Here is a 16,384-nt window from a genome sequence, read left to right on the forward strand (position 1 = left end):
CAATCGGAAGACAGAACACTCCACTTTTGTTCTTTTTAAATCGAAATAAGAGGTGAATTTGAAAAACTTGCTGCGAAACGAACGCATAAAAACTTTTCATTTGAATGAAATTGAAGTAGGCTAAACCAAACTTGAATGCGTAAATATTTCAACTAGATTTGTCGGCTTTGTGAGAATCGTTTGGAAGTTGGAGAAAGGACTATATAAATAGGAAACATGAATGAAATGGTAGCTTGGTTTATTTATAAAGAAGCCGCCAAAGAAAAGAATAAACTAAACTTTCACTTTTACCAATGTTGCGTGCGTTTGTAAATGCCGTGAGCGGCCGCGAGTCTTGTAAGTTCTGTGCACTTTTTAATGCTATATTCTAAACCCACTAGAAGATGGTTTTCCTAAGTCCTATAAGAAAATAATGCACTTTTGAGGTCTAGAAAAGCAGCTGAATGCCCTCGCCTGACGGCTTGGGCATCCACTAGCAGCTTTTATAGACCTCAAGCGTGCATTATTTTCTTTTATAATATAGATAAGAGTCTACGCGCGCTCTGATTGGCTAAAAACCTTTGTTTTATTTACCTACTAGAAGATGGTTTTCCATGTTCTATAAGAAAATAATGCACGCTTGAGGTCTATAAAAGCTGCTAGTGGATGCCCGAGCCGTCAGGCGAGGGCATTCAGCTGCTTTTCTAGACCTCAAAAGTGCATTATTTTCTTATAGGACATAGGAAAACCATCTTCTAGTGGGTTTAGAATATAGCATTAAAAAGAGCACAGAACTTACAAGACTCGCGGCCGCTCACGGCATTTACAAACGCACGCAACATTGGTAAAAGTGAAAGTTTAGTTTGTTCTTTTTATTGGCGGCTTCTTTATAAATAAACCAAGATACCATTTCATTCATGTTTCCTATTTATATAGTCCTTTCTCCAACTTCCAAACGATTCTCACAAAGCCGACAAATCTAGTTGAAATATTTACGCATTCAAGTTTGGTTAAGCCTACTTCAATTTCATTCAAATGAAAAATTTTCATGCGTTCGTTTCGCAGCAAGTTTTTCAAATTCGCCTCTTATTTCGATTTAAAAAGAACAAAAGTGGAGTGTTCTGTCTTCAGATTGTGGCTAAAAAACGTTTCTTACCTCAAAGCGTTTCGAGAGTCCGGCTTGTTTTGCTAAATAATTTCCAATCAATTTCGGGCAGTTAACGGCAAAATAGTGGCGTACACAACTCCAAAGAAGAACAACAAATTTCAACGATTCTTTCTTCATCTGTCGCTTCCTTTGGCACTGTCTCAGTTCCATTTAAGCAGGTAAAACGTTTCTGATAAAAACTTGCTGCTTGAAAGCATCATTTAAACAACAAAACAAGAGAATAGAGGCGAAGTCGTTCAGCGAAATTCGACAAACAATTCGCACATCCGGGGTACCGGGCTTCTATAGTTTTCAGCTATGTTCTATTAAAAATAATGCCCGCTAGAATTCCATCGCGCGTATACAGCGGCTATATTCTAACAGAGTTTAGTAGAAACTCAGCTGTGTTCTATTGGAAATCCGCGAATCTGATTGGTTCTCCCACTGTTTTCTATTCGCCGATAGAAAACAGTCGCGCGCGCGTAGCTTTTTAAGCGGTAAATTTTCTTGATTTTTGTCTTCAAAGTGCACAATATTGTAGTTTTTAGAGTGCAATCCTTTAGAGTTTCTACTAAAACAATTAGACTACTCGCCCTCGTTTTCTATGAGCGATAGTCAACTCGGCTGCGCCTCGTTGACTATTTGCTCATAGAAAACTCGGGCTCGTAGTCTAATTGTTAATTAGAATATAGCCGCTGTATACGCGCAATGGAATTCTAGCGGGCATTATTTTTAATAGAACATAGCTGAAAACTATAGAAGCCCGGTACCCCGGATGTGCGAATTGTTTGTCGAGTTTCGGCGCTGAACGCGTGACTTCGTCGACTTCGCCTCTATTCTCTTGTTTTAATGTTTAAAATGCTTTAAAGCAGCAAGTTTTTATCAGAAACGTTTTACATGCTTAAATGGAAGTAAGACAGTGCCAAAGGAAGCGACAGATGAAGAAAGAATCGTTGAAATTTGCTGTTTTTCTTTGGAGTTGTGTACGCCACTATTTTGCCGTGAGCTGCCGAAATTGTTTGGAAATTATTTAGCAAAACAAGCCGGACTCTAGAAACGCTTTGAGGTAAGAAACTTTTTTTAGCCACAATCTGAAGACAGAACACTCCACTTTTGTTCTTTTTAAATCGAAATTAGAGGCGAATTTGAAAAACTTGCTGCGAAACGAACGCATAAAAATTTTTCATTTGAATGAATTTGAAGTAGGCTTGAATGCGTAAATATTTCAACTAGATTTGTCAGCTTTGTGAGAATCTTTTGGCAGTCGGAGAAAGGACTATAAATAGGAAATATGAATGAAATGGTATCTTGGTTTATTTATAAAGAAGCCGCCAAAGAAAAGAATAAACTAAACTTTCACTTTCGAAGTTGCGTGCGTTTGTAAAATTTAATACCGTGAGCGGCCGTGCTGTGCTCTTTTTAATGCTATATTCTAAACCCACTAGAAGATGGTTTTCCTATGTCCTATAAGAAAATAATGCACTTTTGAGGTCTATAAAAGCAGCTGAATGCCCTCGCCTTACGGCTCGGGCATCCACTAGCAGCTTTTATAGACCTCAAGCGTGCATTATTTTCTTATAGAACATGGAAAACCATCTTCTAGTAGGTAAATAAAACATAGAAAAATCACGTTTTATTGTTTTTCGTCAGCTTTCCTCGAGTGCTTCGCGCGTCTTTGACTTTTCGTTGGCTATAACCACTCGTATCCAGCAAGGGCAAATGGAATAATTGTTTTATTAAATTCCTTTTTTAAGTATAAATCCACTGGACATTTCATTTTGATGTAAACGAAGTGAGGCGGGAAAAATTGTGGCGCGGTGTTCACCGCTTGAGTTGAATGAAACTCGCAAGGAAAGCTGAGGAAAGCGAGCGAGAGAGTTTTCTTTCGAAGATTTTCTTCGACAATCTCGTCTTAAATCGTCTTTTCATACTGGAACTTGATTGTGACAGCAATTAAGGTTTACGGGAAGATCCGAAGCAATAGCTTTTCTGGAAATTATACGCGTTTTTAAGTCGAACGAAGCAAGGGACGGATGTCATCGAGACTACTAAATTATGATGAGACGAAATTGCACTCAGAGTCGGTGAAGTTTATTGAAGTTCAAAAAGACAAGATCAAGATTGAAAGGTAACAAACTTATCTGAAATGCTTAGCCTTATTTTACGTCGAACACTGAATGAAATTGTGTCAGTTTTCTGGTCTTCCCGTAAATTATTTTCTGCTTTTCGTCTTCGTTTACTCGCTCTTGTTGTACATATTTTTAATTAAACTTTTCACTCGCGGTGTCTAAAATCTATATCATAAAGCAAATAAAGAAGCCTAAGCCATGTTTTATTCTGTCATAAAACACTCCGGGCATTTGAGAACACTCGAGAAATGTAGAAAACATTCGCCTGCGGCTCATGTTTTCTACATTTCCCTCGTGTTCTCAATTGCCCGTCGTGTTTTATGACAGTATAAAACATGGCTTAGGCTTCTTTATTTGTTAATTATATAATAACCTGAATTCTACACGCATTTTGATTGGTTCTTACTTATGATCTATCAGAGTACAGACACATGGATGACGTCACGCGGTGGTGTGACTCGCGCGCGTGATCAGAGTTCATAGTCCAAATCAGAGTTGTCGGCAAAGTTTTTCAAACTTGCGGGGCCACAACAAAGCAAAAAAGTTCAGCTTAATTACAAATCTTCAGTGAGAAACAATACGCCAAGCATCGTTCACCTTTCGAAGCATTTAACTGGGCGAAACAAGCTTGAAGAAGACAGTGAATTATTCGAGAAATTATCCGAAATCTGTATGAAAGTTTGTCCGATGTTGTACAGTTGGACGACGCCACGGAAAACAAACGAATTGCGGTTGAACGCTTCGGTTAATGCTTACAGATTTGAACAACTTTCCAAATCGGAATAAAGGTTAGTTTTTTCATTGACTTTCAATGGACCATTTTTCTGTTTATTCAATCGGATTAACAATGCTTCGTGTTAACGAAAACTTAATAGTGAAATCAAAACAACTTAGCTCAGGCATCGGTACGGAAGCATTGCTCACACAGAAGTGTGCTGAAGTCTTGTGTTATTATATAAAACAAATAGATTTCATTTTGCCGTGCGTCTGTTCAGTAATAGATCACAGAAGACGTCAAAATGTGGTATGAACATCAGTGACCCACTCGGCTAGCGCCTCGTGGGCCACTTCTCTGTTCATACCACATTTTGACGTCATCTGTGATCTATTACTGAACAGACGCACGGCAAAATGAAATCTATTTGTTAAATAGAACATGGAAAACCATCTTCTAGTAGGTAAATAGAAAAGGGTAAGGGGTTGGATCTTCGGGCGGAGCCTCCCCGTACAAAACTTTTTCGACAACCCCCCCCCCCCCCACCGGGTATGATACATCTATTATTCCAGGTAAATTATTACCCTTGCATTTTTTATGGTGCTGATTTAAGTTATTTGTATTTTTTGTAAGTTGTTCCGGTCAGGGTAAGGTTCCAGGACCTCCATGCGGAATAGAGCCTGCCTGTGCTGCAAGGAGAATGGGACCTAACTGTACGATGCCTGATGTGCGGCCCTTTCAAAGTATGTAGGAATTCTTTTTGTAAACTATATGCAGAACTCATTAAGAAATAAAAACGTTACTCTGGTTAAAAATTTTTTTTTTTTTGTAGTAAAATGTTCGTAAAATATCTACAATGTCCCAACGTTTCGGCTTAAACTAAAGCCTTCATCAGGGGAAAGTGATAAGTGAATACAAAAAGCACGTTCTTATATAATATGCAAATCGAGAGCTAATGTTTGTCCCTAAAGGCTAAATTTAGAAATTCGTGCGGTAAATGCATGCCGTCATCGCGGTTTAGCGGATTATTGCAAGTGTTAATTTCCCAAGCCTCCAGAATACGTCTTTTGCGCCAATTTGTGCTTGTACGTAAGATCTTTGACGATTCCCACGAGATGGTGTGGCCAGAATGAAAACAATGTTCCGCTAAAGCTGACTTGTGTGAGTGTTTGTTTTCAACTGCTTTTTGATGCTCTTTGAGCCGGGTGGAAAATTTTCGTTTCGTTTCTCCGATGTAGCTTTTGTCACAAACTTGGCAGGGAATTGAATAAATTGCGCCACGAGTCTGATCTTTTGGCAATGGATCTTTCGGTTTTGGAAACAAATTGCCGATGGTTTGGTGTGGTTTTAAAGCGACTTTGATATTATAATTGCTTAAAATTCGCTTGATTGGTTCCGTAGTACCCTTGATGTACGGCAGAATGCAGAAACCTTTTTTGTCATCCGGTGCAGTTACAGGCGTTTGTTGAGAAGGTCGTTTCGGTTTGCTTACATCATTCACAAAGCGCTTAGGGTAGCCATTCGCCCTGAGTGCCGCGGTCACATGTTGCATTTCCTTTGACTGTTGATCAACAGAAGATGGAATAGTTTTTGCACGATCAGTCAAAGACTTGACCACAGCCCTTTTGTGAGCAGCCGGATGGTGGGAGTCAAACGAGAGATATCTTTCTGTGTGTGTCGGTTTGCGATAGACTTTAGTGGAGAGTTGGCCATCGTCTTGTCGACAGACAGTGACGTCAAGAAAGGATATTTTCCGTTCTGTTTCTCTTTCAACCGTAAATTGGATAGATGGCTCGATACTGTTCAAATGATTCTGTAAGGTTAGCACCAGGTTGGATTTAACAGCGGCACATACATCATCTACATATCGTTTCCAAAAACACGGCTGGGAAAGGGAGGTGGATAGTGCTCGTTTTTCAAGGTCCTCCATGACCAGATTTGCCATAACAGCTGACACTGGAGAGCCCATGGCGGTTCCGAAGATCTGTTGGTAGTGATTGTTGTTGTACTTGAAGTTTGTTGTCGACAAACAAAAATCCAACAGATCGACAATGTCATTAACAGGTATGGTGGATCTATCCTGCAAGGTGACATCATTGGAAAGCAAATCTTTAGCAACTTGAATGGCGAGTTCCACCGGAATGGATGTAAATAAAGAAACAACGTCAAACCTGTTTGACATTGTCGATCTGTTGGATTTTTGTTTGTCGACAACAAACTTCAAGTACAACAACAATCACTACCAACAGATCTTCGGAACCGCCATGGGCTCTCCAGTGTCAGCTGTTATGGCAAATCTGGTCATGGAGGACCTTGAAAAACGAGCACTATCCACCTCCCTTTCCCAGCCGTGTTTTTGGAAACGATATGTAGATGATGTATGTGCCGCTGTTAAATCCAACCTGGTGCTAACCTTACAGAATCATTTGAACAGTATCGAGCCATCTATCCAATTTACGGTTGAAAGAGAAACAGAACGGAAAATATCCTTTCTTGACGTCACTGTCTGTCGACAAGACGATGGCCAACTCTCCACTAAAGTCTATCGCAAACCGACACACACAGAAAGATATCTCTCGTTTGACTCCCACCATCCGGCTGCTCACAAAAGGGCTGTGGTCAAGTCTTTGACTGATCGTGCAAAAACTATTCCATCTTCTGTTGATCAACAGTCAAAGGAAATGCAACATGTGACCGCGGCACTCAGGGCGAATGGCTACCCTAAGCGCTTTGTGAATGATGTAAGCAAACCGAAACGACCTTCTCAACAAACGCCTGTAACTGCACCGGATGACAAAAAAGGTTTCTGCATTCTGCCGTACATCAAGGGTACTACGGAACCAATCAAGCGAATTTTAAGCAATTATAATATCAAAGTCGCTTTAAAACCACACCAAACCATCGGCAATTTGTTTCCAAAACCGAAAGATCCATTGCCAAAAGATCAGACTCGTGGCGCAATTTATTCAATTCCCTGCCAAGTTTGTGACAAAAGCTACATCGGAGAAACGAAACGAAAATTTTCCACCCGGCTCAAAGAGCATCAAAAAGCAGTTGAAAACAAACACTCACACAAGTCAGCTTTAGCGGAACATTGTTTTCATTCTGGCCACACCATCTCGTGGGAATCGTCAAAGATCTTACGTACAAGCACAAATTGGCGCAAAAGACGTATTCTGGAGGCTTGGGAAATTAACACTTGCAATAATCCGCTAAACCGCGATGACGGCATGCATTTACCGCACGAATTTCTAAATTTAGCCTTTAGGGACAAACATTAGCTCTCGATTTGCATATTATATAAGAACGTGCTTTTTGTATTCACTTATCACTTTCCCCTGATGAAGGCTTTAGTTTAAGCCGAAACGTTGGGACATTGTAGATATTTTACGAACATTTTACTACAAAAAAAAAAAAATTTTAACCAGAGTAACGTTTTTATTTCTTAATGAATCAACCACCTGGTTACAAGTCCATTTTTAAAAATATATGCAGAACATCTGCGGCCCTTATATTAAGGACATGTGAAGCTTGTTATTGGGAAATTTAATATGCATGCTAAAAAATGGGAGCAGTGTCACCTTTGAAACCTTTAAATCTGAATTTAGGAATCCCTTTCAACTTGAGAAAAATATCGGTGAATGATATTGCTTTTTACTGCTAGATCGTTGTTTGTGGTTGATATCTGATTTATTTAAGCTACTGCAGTTACAAATACGAACATTGTGATTTTCTTACCTGTCAACTTGAGAAATTTAACCCCAAATAACCGATTTTATAAGTCGCATTATCCAGAATGTGTTCATAACGAGAAGACATTGTTGATATATTTTAATAACTTTGTACCATCATTTAATTAAATCACTTCTATAAACATACTACATAACTTAACAGTTTAGCAAAACGAAAACAATATTTTGAGTCTATCATTTCAGACTGCTCTGGAAATGGAGAGCCTGTTATAGCCCCGCTCTGTGGGGCGGTATGTTGGTGTTTCGGAGGATGGGAGGGTGAATACTGTGAAAGAATATCTGCAAATGGCGGAGGTGACCCTCACTTGGAGACTTTAGATGGTTAGTAGATAATTGCATCTTTTTTTAAAGATGGGTAGAAATAGACGACTGCTGCAATTAACAATTAGACTATTTGCTTTCATCAACTGTCACCTCATAGAAATTGAGAGCGAATAATCTAATGGTTTTAGGTTAATTCTGAATAGATTACTCTTAATTCAACGATTTTCATTTATTTAAGCATTAAAAAGTATAATAAATTGTCAAACATTCCGAGCTCGCGTGTACTCGTATACTAATGGCTAATAGTATTCGAGTAGCTCAGCCAATCAAATTGTCGCATTTACATTATTATACTAGTAGAATTCTACTTATGAGATTTAGAAAATACCACACAAGTGAATAGTGCTTTTAATTTTCTCGCGCTGGTTGGTCAACTCATAGGTGATTATAAAGTACTATTCGCCTTCGAGCAGCGTAAGAGAAACAAACTGCCTTCGCCTGTCGCTCTGTTACCGAAAGTGATTCGGTAAACAACCACCACTATTCACCCCCAATTCGGTAAAAAATTGTAAAATAATGCATTGCAAACGTAGCTTTGTATTAGCTTTCTCTCTCTTCAGAGACACGTGGAAACAAGGTACTTTTAGCCACACTTAATTTTGGGAAAGTTTCAAAATGAAAGGCGCGTAACAGATAAACGAGACCAATGGAAAAAGGTCTCGTGAGAGCAAAAGCACATAATCCGCACACACAAATTTCTCATACGCTGATATCAAAAATTCAAGTGAACACCCTGACTACCATTTAGTCTTGTCGCGTAGGCATATAACGCTTCCAAACAACAATGTTAATTGAAATAGCTGTATAGTGGCTATATAGGGGTGGAGACAACATCCTTTAGACATAATGTATTTGTAAATAAATGAACGTTTTTATATTTTAATATATTTATGAATGCTGATTGTATAAGTCACAATTTGTAATATTATTAAGACAAAAATGTAATGTTTTGAATTCCACTGCTTTTATTTTTCCTAGGGGTAGATTTCGACTTTTTTGGTATTGGAGAATTCTGGGGTTGTAAAAGTGTCCATAATGACTTTGGTCTTCAGTTTCGATTTTATTATTACGAACGAGCCTCGCTAATTGGAGGAGTTGCGCTGAAGGCTGGACGGAGCATAGTGACAGTTATGACGATCAAGACTGAAAACGCTCAAGATACTCCCATCGTCAGGTGTGTTACGTTACATCAGTCTTCGTAAGACTCGAAATTGTAAACATTGTTTTACAATATTTCATTTTAAAAAACACGTTCGCCTAGTTTTCTTTTTTTTTTCACAACTACATGCGGCGAGTTTACCATAGTAGGGTTCAAGTCAGTAAGTTAAAGTACTTCTCGTTTTGATGTATAAAATCACTTTTGAGAAAGTTCTTTGTCCAGATATTTAGCACCGAGTCCTTCAAAGCTTGCCTGTTTTTTTACGTTTGGATCATACTCTTTGGCAAAGTGGATGTCTTAATAAAAGGTGGTATACTTTAGCGACTGATACTCTGACTATCTTTTTGAGTGTATTTCGTACCTATACTTATTAATTTATTATCGTATGCCTGAAAAATTCGCACTGATTTTACTGGTATTTTTTGTTTTCATGTTCATAAAAATAAAAATTAATCACTTAAACTGTCAAGATGTTTTGCACTCCTTTGCTAATTGCAGACACCAAATAAATAAACAAACAAATAGTGTCAGTGAACAGAAACTGACCTGTTGGCTGCAGTTGAATCCCGATTTCTTGAACCCTTAGATAGTACTTCTCTGCAATTTAACTCCCGATTTCTCAAAACAATTTACTCTTTTCGTTTCTCTGGAGGTTCGTATATACAAAGTTTGTATGAATTGAATTGGGGACTACCAAACACAAATCCATCTAGCACGTGACAGGGAAGAGGAATTGATCCCAGGATCTCTCCACATGATAAGAAGCTTCCATCGTCAATATAACTCCTGACCTTTTTTTTAACAGAGTCGATGGAATGTTGTTAAATGTTACCAGCAACTCTTCAAAACCTATCGATATCAACAATGGCACAGTTTTGTTAGATCGTCAGAGGCGTTTTACTTTTGAAGCGGAAGAGAACAGTGTCGCGCTAATTTCACTGCAGTACGATTCAGGCGAGTATGCAACATGTAATCATGGTTCTTCTTTAATTAAGAAGAAGGTCCTTATAATTGTAGTCAGAAATCTTCGCAGGTTAATCAGGATGTTTTGATTAGGAATTGCACCACACCAATACTCATTATTTTAGAGCAAATAGTTCCTTTTTATCCGACTGCCTCGTGCTCTCGGACGCGGATGCATTATATCGGCAGAAGATGGGAAGGAGAGCTTCTTATCATAATGGCGAACCAAAAAATATGTTCAGTCCTAAGACTTGTATATGTTGCTTAAATAAAAACGAAATATCAGCTATTTCTCTTTACTATTTGTTTTGTGCATACAAGCACGAGAGTTTCTGGCGTGTGATTTATACAGAGTCCCGCTTACTTATTTTTCACAGGTGTCACAATAACCATTGATGTTCGACATAGCCGAGTGATGAAGAGGCAATACTTGAATGTTCTGTATTCACCCACTGCTGCATACAAAGGTCATACTGAGGGACTATGTGGCTTAATGGACAACAATGCAACAAATGACTTCATGGGACCAGATAGCATTCTTTACAAGGACGCAGTACAATTTGCAGAATCATGTAAGCGACGCTTTGAGGTAGTTTGCTTTACTAGATGACCTACGTTTTTCGTCTGTCTGTCTGTCTGTCTGTCTGTCTGTCTCAACGACCCTGGCAGCATCAACTTGATTGGTCTCTCCTTTATGTTGTTAAGCGTACCAGTGGACCAGAATTTTTCCGCTTCACCCTTACCTCCAATGCCAAATGAGACACTTCATATTTCCGACGTTCGTTTTAACTACTGCAGGGACTTCAGAAAAAAAAAACGCCGGGTATAGGGAGGACTCTAGCTCATACTTCTTCCTTAATTTGTAGTGCATTGTGCATGCATACACAGAGAAGTGCTCTTTCCCAATTGCACCACATTGAGTGGCCAGCTTGTACATAGTAGGACTTCACCAATTAAAAGGAAACACTGCATGGGGCTAATCGGTTTGTTGCTTTCAAGGGAGAATTAAAGATTGCCAAGATGGATCAGGCACATTTGATTCTTGGTCTTGGAACTCATCAAACTTTTACCATGAAGACATAATGGACCTGACGTATACAGATCCATCCTATCTTCCTACTTACTCACTGGACGGAATTTCACAGTCTCTGCTTGAGGTAAGAACGTTTTATCCCAGGCGGCCGAAACTGGCAATAAGCGTTACAAGTAGCACGTGACTCCCTAAGTAAGCCACTTCCATGGTCTTCCATGCAAACCATTTTTTGGCACATCAAAATTATCCGTCCGCATATTGTATTTTTAATTTCACAAAATACTCATTAACGCTTTATATTTATTTCTTCTACTTTGTTTTATGAAAAACATTTCCAAGTTGAAAACACTCTCTGGCGTAATAAATTTATTGTTTTCGTTTGGCTTCGTATAGATCGCAACAAGTATGTGCAAATCCCTGAATATTTCTGATAACGATTTGCACAGCTGTATCTTTGATGTCGCTATAACTAACGACACAACTTTTACTGATCAAGAAAACTTCAAACGAGGTAAGCCATGGCTTCAGTGTTTTACACTGTAAGTTATTTACTGCATGCTAGTTTTTGCGACGTTTGTCTGTCGAAATGGTGGAATTATAGCATGGAAGGAGAGATTTACAAAAAAATTAAGTCGGTTTAAATCTCATTAAATTTAGTAATCCAACTTTTACGATATCAATTAAAGGTTGGTAAAGGTCTTTAAACCAACAATCCTCACATTTACGCTACCGTCCGAAAATTGGATGTAAACTTGACGTTAAGTTGAGTTGAATTTTGCTTTAAATTGTAGTCTCTTAAAGCAATGCCAGGTTTACGTTAGCCGTTATACCACAGTTAACCGCTTTTCATGCTGTATTGGTGATAGTCAAGTAACTGTTAAACTTACGCCACCAATAAATCAGTGATTAACGATCACAATACGTAGACGTTCCCAGAATAAACTGCAGAAAAAAGACATAAAAATTATTCAACTTTGCATGATCCAAGACTTTGCTTGGCAAAGGTCTGATTTGAAAGATTACTTCCTCCGTATGGGGATATTGATTCTTCAGTTGAAAACTGACGTTGTCCCAACATTCTCATATATTCTGATATAAGTTCTTTCCACAGGGACGCCAGAGAGGTAATTTAAATATGCCACTCTTATTCAATTTGGCCAAAACGTAACATGTTAATAATTATCCAGTTGAAATTTCTTCTTCGTTTAGAATGTCCAGCTCAATGTTCAGGTAAAGGCAGGTGTGTCAACGGAACATGTAAATGCATCGAGGGATGGGCTGGAGACAGTTGTGATAAAGGTATATCATTGAGATATTTTTAATCTTTGTAAACTATTAACACGGACAAATGAAGTACTTATTTAAGCTTCTACACAAACTGCTAACATGTTGTGACGATAAAACAGTCGAATGCAATAATCGAAGATTCGTGTTATATGGAAGCTTCAGCATGGGAAAGATAGAAAGGGAAGAGGGGAAAATACTCCAAGAAAGTTAAAAAATCAAAATCCGAAATTTGTACAAACATGCCAGCCAAAATAATTGTTATTGTAGGCAATGCTGCGGTCATTTTTTTTTCTTTAAAAAGGAAAGGTTCAATACAATGCAGACTTGGGCCTTTTGCCTTGTTTGTATGTCAAACCGCTGATAATTGCAATAGCTATAAACTATGCCATGAAAACATCAAGCTCTCTGAACCATTAAATGTCATACCAAATTGTTTTCAGATTAACTTCTGATGGTCAAAAAGTTTGATGGCATCTGCTTGAATATTAAAAAATGTTATTAACGTTTAAAGTTCATGGGGTACATTCTCCTATCCCCTCACCATTCCTTACTTCCATACCATAATGATATGTACACGTCATCGTGATGAAGATTGTGGACATTTCCGTGATTTTCTTCTTGTTTTATGGTCGAAAAGCAAACAAAGGAAAATAGAATTGGCATCATCCATGGGTTACTCCCTCAACTTAAAGTTCTTTTTGCCGTTAACTACAGTTATAAAACTGAAACGTTTGCAATCAGACGAAGCGATTCCTACGAAAAAAATATAATTATATCGTCCATTGGGTGTACAGATTTCAACTCAACTCCACAACTCAGAGACTTCTCAATACTTCAGAAACATTTGTTATTTATGCTTTTTTTGTTCCGTAGGCTCTTGTCTAAACTGTTCCACTGTTCATGGACAATGCGTCAAGGGATTCTGTGTATGCGACTTAGGTTGGGAAGGACGAAGCTGCGAGACTAAAGGTTAGAAATAATTCCTGACGTGCCTTCGTTTGCATTATGTCAGCACTTGACCCTCAGTTAAATAGTTCTGACAAGACAATAAACCATGCTACTTTTTTTTACATCGACAAAGCTCGGCCATATTTGCGTAACTGAGTGCTTAGCAGTTTATGTGACCACCTAAATAAAAGTTGCGAAAATTCATCTGCCTTTCCAGGCTTAACTAACAGTTGAAATTTGCTGGATCAAAAGTTGTCGATCTCGATGTGTGAAACACTTATTAGGAATGTTTTTTTTTCGATCGAAAGACATTCCAAGAGATGGGTACAGTGTCTATACGTATTTTTGTTTAATGCCAGTAACAAAATGCTAAAAGTGACCGTCATCAAATCATCTCCTGCATATCTTATGTTGCTTCTGCTTTTACCATTGTCGTATGAACCACTATCTTTGCGACACTGGGAGAGAGAGAGAGTATCAAATACGACGACAGTTCAAAGCTTTTGATTTTTTTAATCTTTTCATAGCTACGTGCCACAGCGTGAACAACTGTACGAGTCCTGTCCACGGTTTGTGTAAGACCACCGACATTTGTCATTGCAACCCTGGATACATAGGTCAGTATATAGTTGGTAATGTTCTAACATATTGCAGCTACGCATAAGAAAAGTTTGGATAGATTTCCGAAGGTTTTCCCGAGATATAAGATAAGATAAAGTCCGTTCCAGTTGTAAGGGTCAGAGCCAACCTGCTCATTAATAGTTACCTTTAACTCCTGTTTCTGTGCCAAAAAAGTTTAAAGCAACTGGGCGTATTGTTTATTACTTACCGACCCTCAGGCCCATTACAGGTCCCCCCTCCCGCCGCCGCCCCCGTTCCCTACCAGCATTTTGTCAGATTGTCCTGTTTGCTGGCGCCCATTTCTACTCGTGAGTGGATAGAGACATTGCCTAAATACGTTTATGATATTACTATAGAATTTTCCATTTAAGTTTCTATACTCTTGTTCGTAGCTATTTATCTTTAATAATGGCTTAGGGTGACAGATAGTTATTTATAAATGGTTTTAATTCACATCTGTAGGTCGTGACTGCAGTGTGGTGCCAACATGTTTTAATTTATCAAACTGTACTGCCAATGGACTGTGCGTGGATTATGATGTTTGCAAGTGCAATGTAGGTTGGACTGGAACCAACTGCACACAGTACTCATGTGAACGCTTGGATTATTGCTCAGGTGAAATATTTTACGCGATTCCTAGGATGGCGATCAATTCCCTTCCTTCGTTGCTCCCTCCATTGTCTTTTTCTCTCCTCCTTTCCATTACTTCCTTCCTTCGTCTCTCCCTACCTCCATTCCTTTATTTCTTCCTTTACGTTTACTTTCCCATCTTGCAAGTAATGGCCTGCTTAAAGTTTAACGTTTCTTGTCTAGAGCATGGACGCTGCGTGGCCCTTGACGAATGTGCTTGTGATTATGGCTGGACCGGAGCAAGCTGCGCCCTCCCTGACTGTGCAGCTGTCAATCAGTGCTCCGAGAAAGGAGAGTGTGTTGCCAGCAACTTGTGCCGTTGTTATACGGGGTTTCTAGGGACAAACTGCAGTGAGGTGGCCGACTGTAGTGAGTTTGCAAACTGTAGCGGGCATGGTGTTTGTGCTTTAACGAAGTTGCTGAATATGTCGTGCAGGTAATGAAACAGACATGCAATAATCTGTCATAAGAATGTAAGAATAGAACAGAGAAAAAGGTGAAAGGAAGTATGGAAAACTAGCGAAACAATTCTTGTAGATTTATATTGCTTCTTAGGGGCGGACGTAATGAGTTTTTTTTTTTTTTTTGGGGGGGGGGGGGGGGCATTATTTGTGTTCATCTTTCCAAGTGTTTGTAATCAATCCCATTTAGGAAATACAGAGGGGTTTTATTTTATTACTGGCGAAACAGTATTTGAAAAACCCACACCATTAGCAAAGCTTCGACTTGGCTATTGATGAGTATTTTATCTACTAAGCCTACATGTAGGTAGTCGTCATCGGAAACAATATTCAGATCACCTGCCGTTTCTTGTTGCTGAAAACGACATTAGAATCCCAATTTCTCGCAACCCCCGCCCCCCCCCCCCCCCGCAACCCCCCATTATCGAAACTCCTGAGAACTCGAGCCAAAAGCAGTTTCCTTACCCCCAGACAAACACTATCATTTTACCTTCGATTTCTCGAATTTTCGACTTCTCGAAACAATTTTCGCTTCCCTTGGATGTTCGAGAAATTGACATTCCACTGTGTTACGAAATTGTCTACTCCCACCCCTTTTAAAAGTGTCCACTATACCAAGAACAGCAAAGGACCCATCCCCACTTCGACTATGTTCTACCATAGGCAAAATATCGCATTTTCCGTTTTTTACGAAAAATCTCAAATTTTTATTTCACGTTGTCTGCGACCATTTCTTAGTCTGAAATTTTGAAGCGGTAAGTACGTGTAGATTTTGAGAAAAACGCCATCGAAACTACTAATTCCTGTCCTCTATAAGCAATGGGATGTTCATTTTGGCGGTTTACAGTACGATGTATACGTAACAAACAGTAATAATAGATAGACAAAAATATCTGAAGCTTTTACAAAAAAAAAATAAAAGTTGGGCTCATTTACCCCTCAAAACTGTAGTAAGCCACCTTGAGTAGATTGTTTGCTCTGCCCAAGTCATACTGGATCTCAGCGGATTGTTTTTGTTAATTACTTTGCAGTTGTTTCACTGGTTTCACTGGAGCTAACTGCAGTCAGCCTACGTGTACAACTATGAGCAATTGTTCCAATCACGGTGCATGCATAGAAGCGGAGCTCTGTAAATGTGACATGGGCTACAATGGCACAGACTGCAGCAACTTCTCATGTGAAGCTGTCAATTCATGTTCTGGTAATTATTCAAGTTATGTTTTCAATATAAGATTG

At 38.9% G+C, this 16,384-nt stretch overlaps 1 protein-coding gene across 1 annotated transcript in view; it reads left to right on the forward strand.

The window, feature by feature from the left end:
• Window positions 1–16,384, forward strand: part of LOC144628465 (uncharacterized) — a 54,375-nt gene that overhangs the window by 35,142 nt on the left and 2,849 nt on the right. The window contains exons 27-39 of the mRNA XM_078486559.1: window positions 4,604–4,713; window positions 7,906–8,043; window positions 9,025–9,220; window positions 10,011–10,159; window positions 10,546–10,740; window positions 11,168–11,325; window positions 11,595–11,712; window positions 12,411–12,500; window positions 13,362–13,457; window positions 13,964–14,053; window positions 14,520–14,672; window positions 14,871–15,123; window positions 16,180–16,349. Coding sequence (XP_078342685.1) covers window positions 4,604–4,713; window positions 7,906–8,043; window positions 9,025–9,220; window positions 10,011–10,159; window positions 10,546–10,740; window positions 11,168–11,325; window positions 11,595–11,712; window positions 12,411–12,500; window positions 13,362–13,457; window positions 13,964–14,053; window positions 14,520–14,672; window positions 14,871–15,123; window positions 16,180–16,349 — 1,916 coding nt within the window. The remainder of the gene's footprint in view (window positions 1–4,603; window positions 4,714–7,905; window positions 8,044–9,024; window positions 9,221–10,010; window positions 10,160–10,545; window positions 10,741–11,167; window positions 11,326–11,594; window positions 11,713–12,410; window positions 12,501–13,361; window positions 13,458–13,963; window positions 14,054–14,519; window positions 14,673–14,870; window positions 15,124–16,179; window positions 16,350–16,384) is intronic.

Source organism: Oculina patagonica, chromosome 10 (genome assembly GCF_052425735.1).
Source record: "Oculina patagonica isolate OP01 chromosome 10, crgOcupat, whole genome shotgun sequence".
Taxonomy (NCBI): domain Eukaryota; kingdom Metazoa; phylum Cnidaria; class Anthozoa; order Scleractinia; family Oculinidae; genus Oculina; species Oculina patagonica.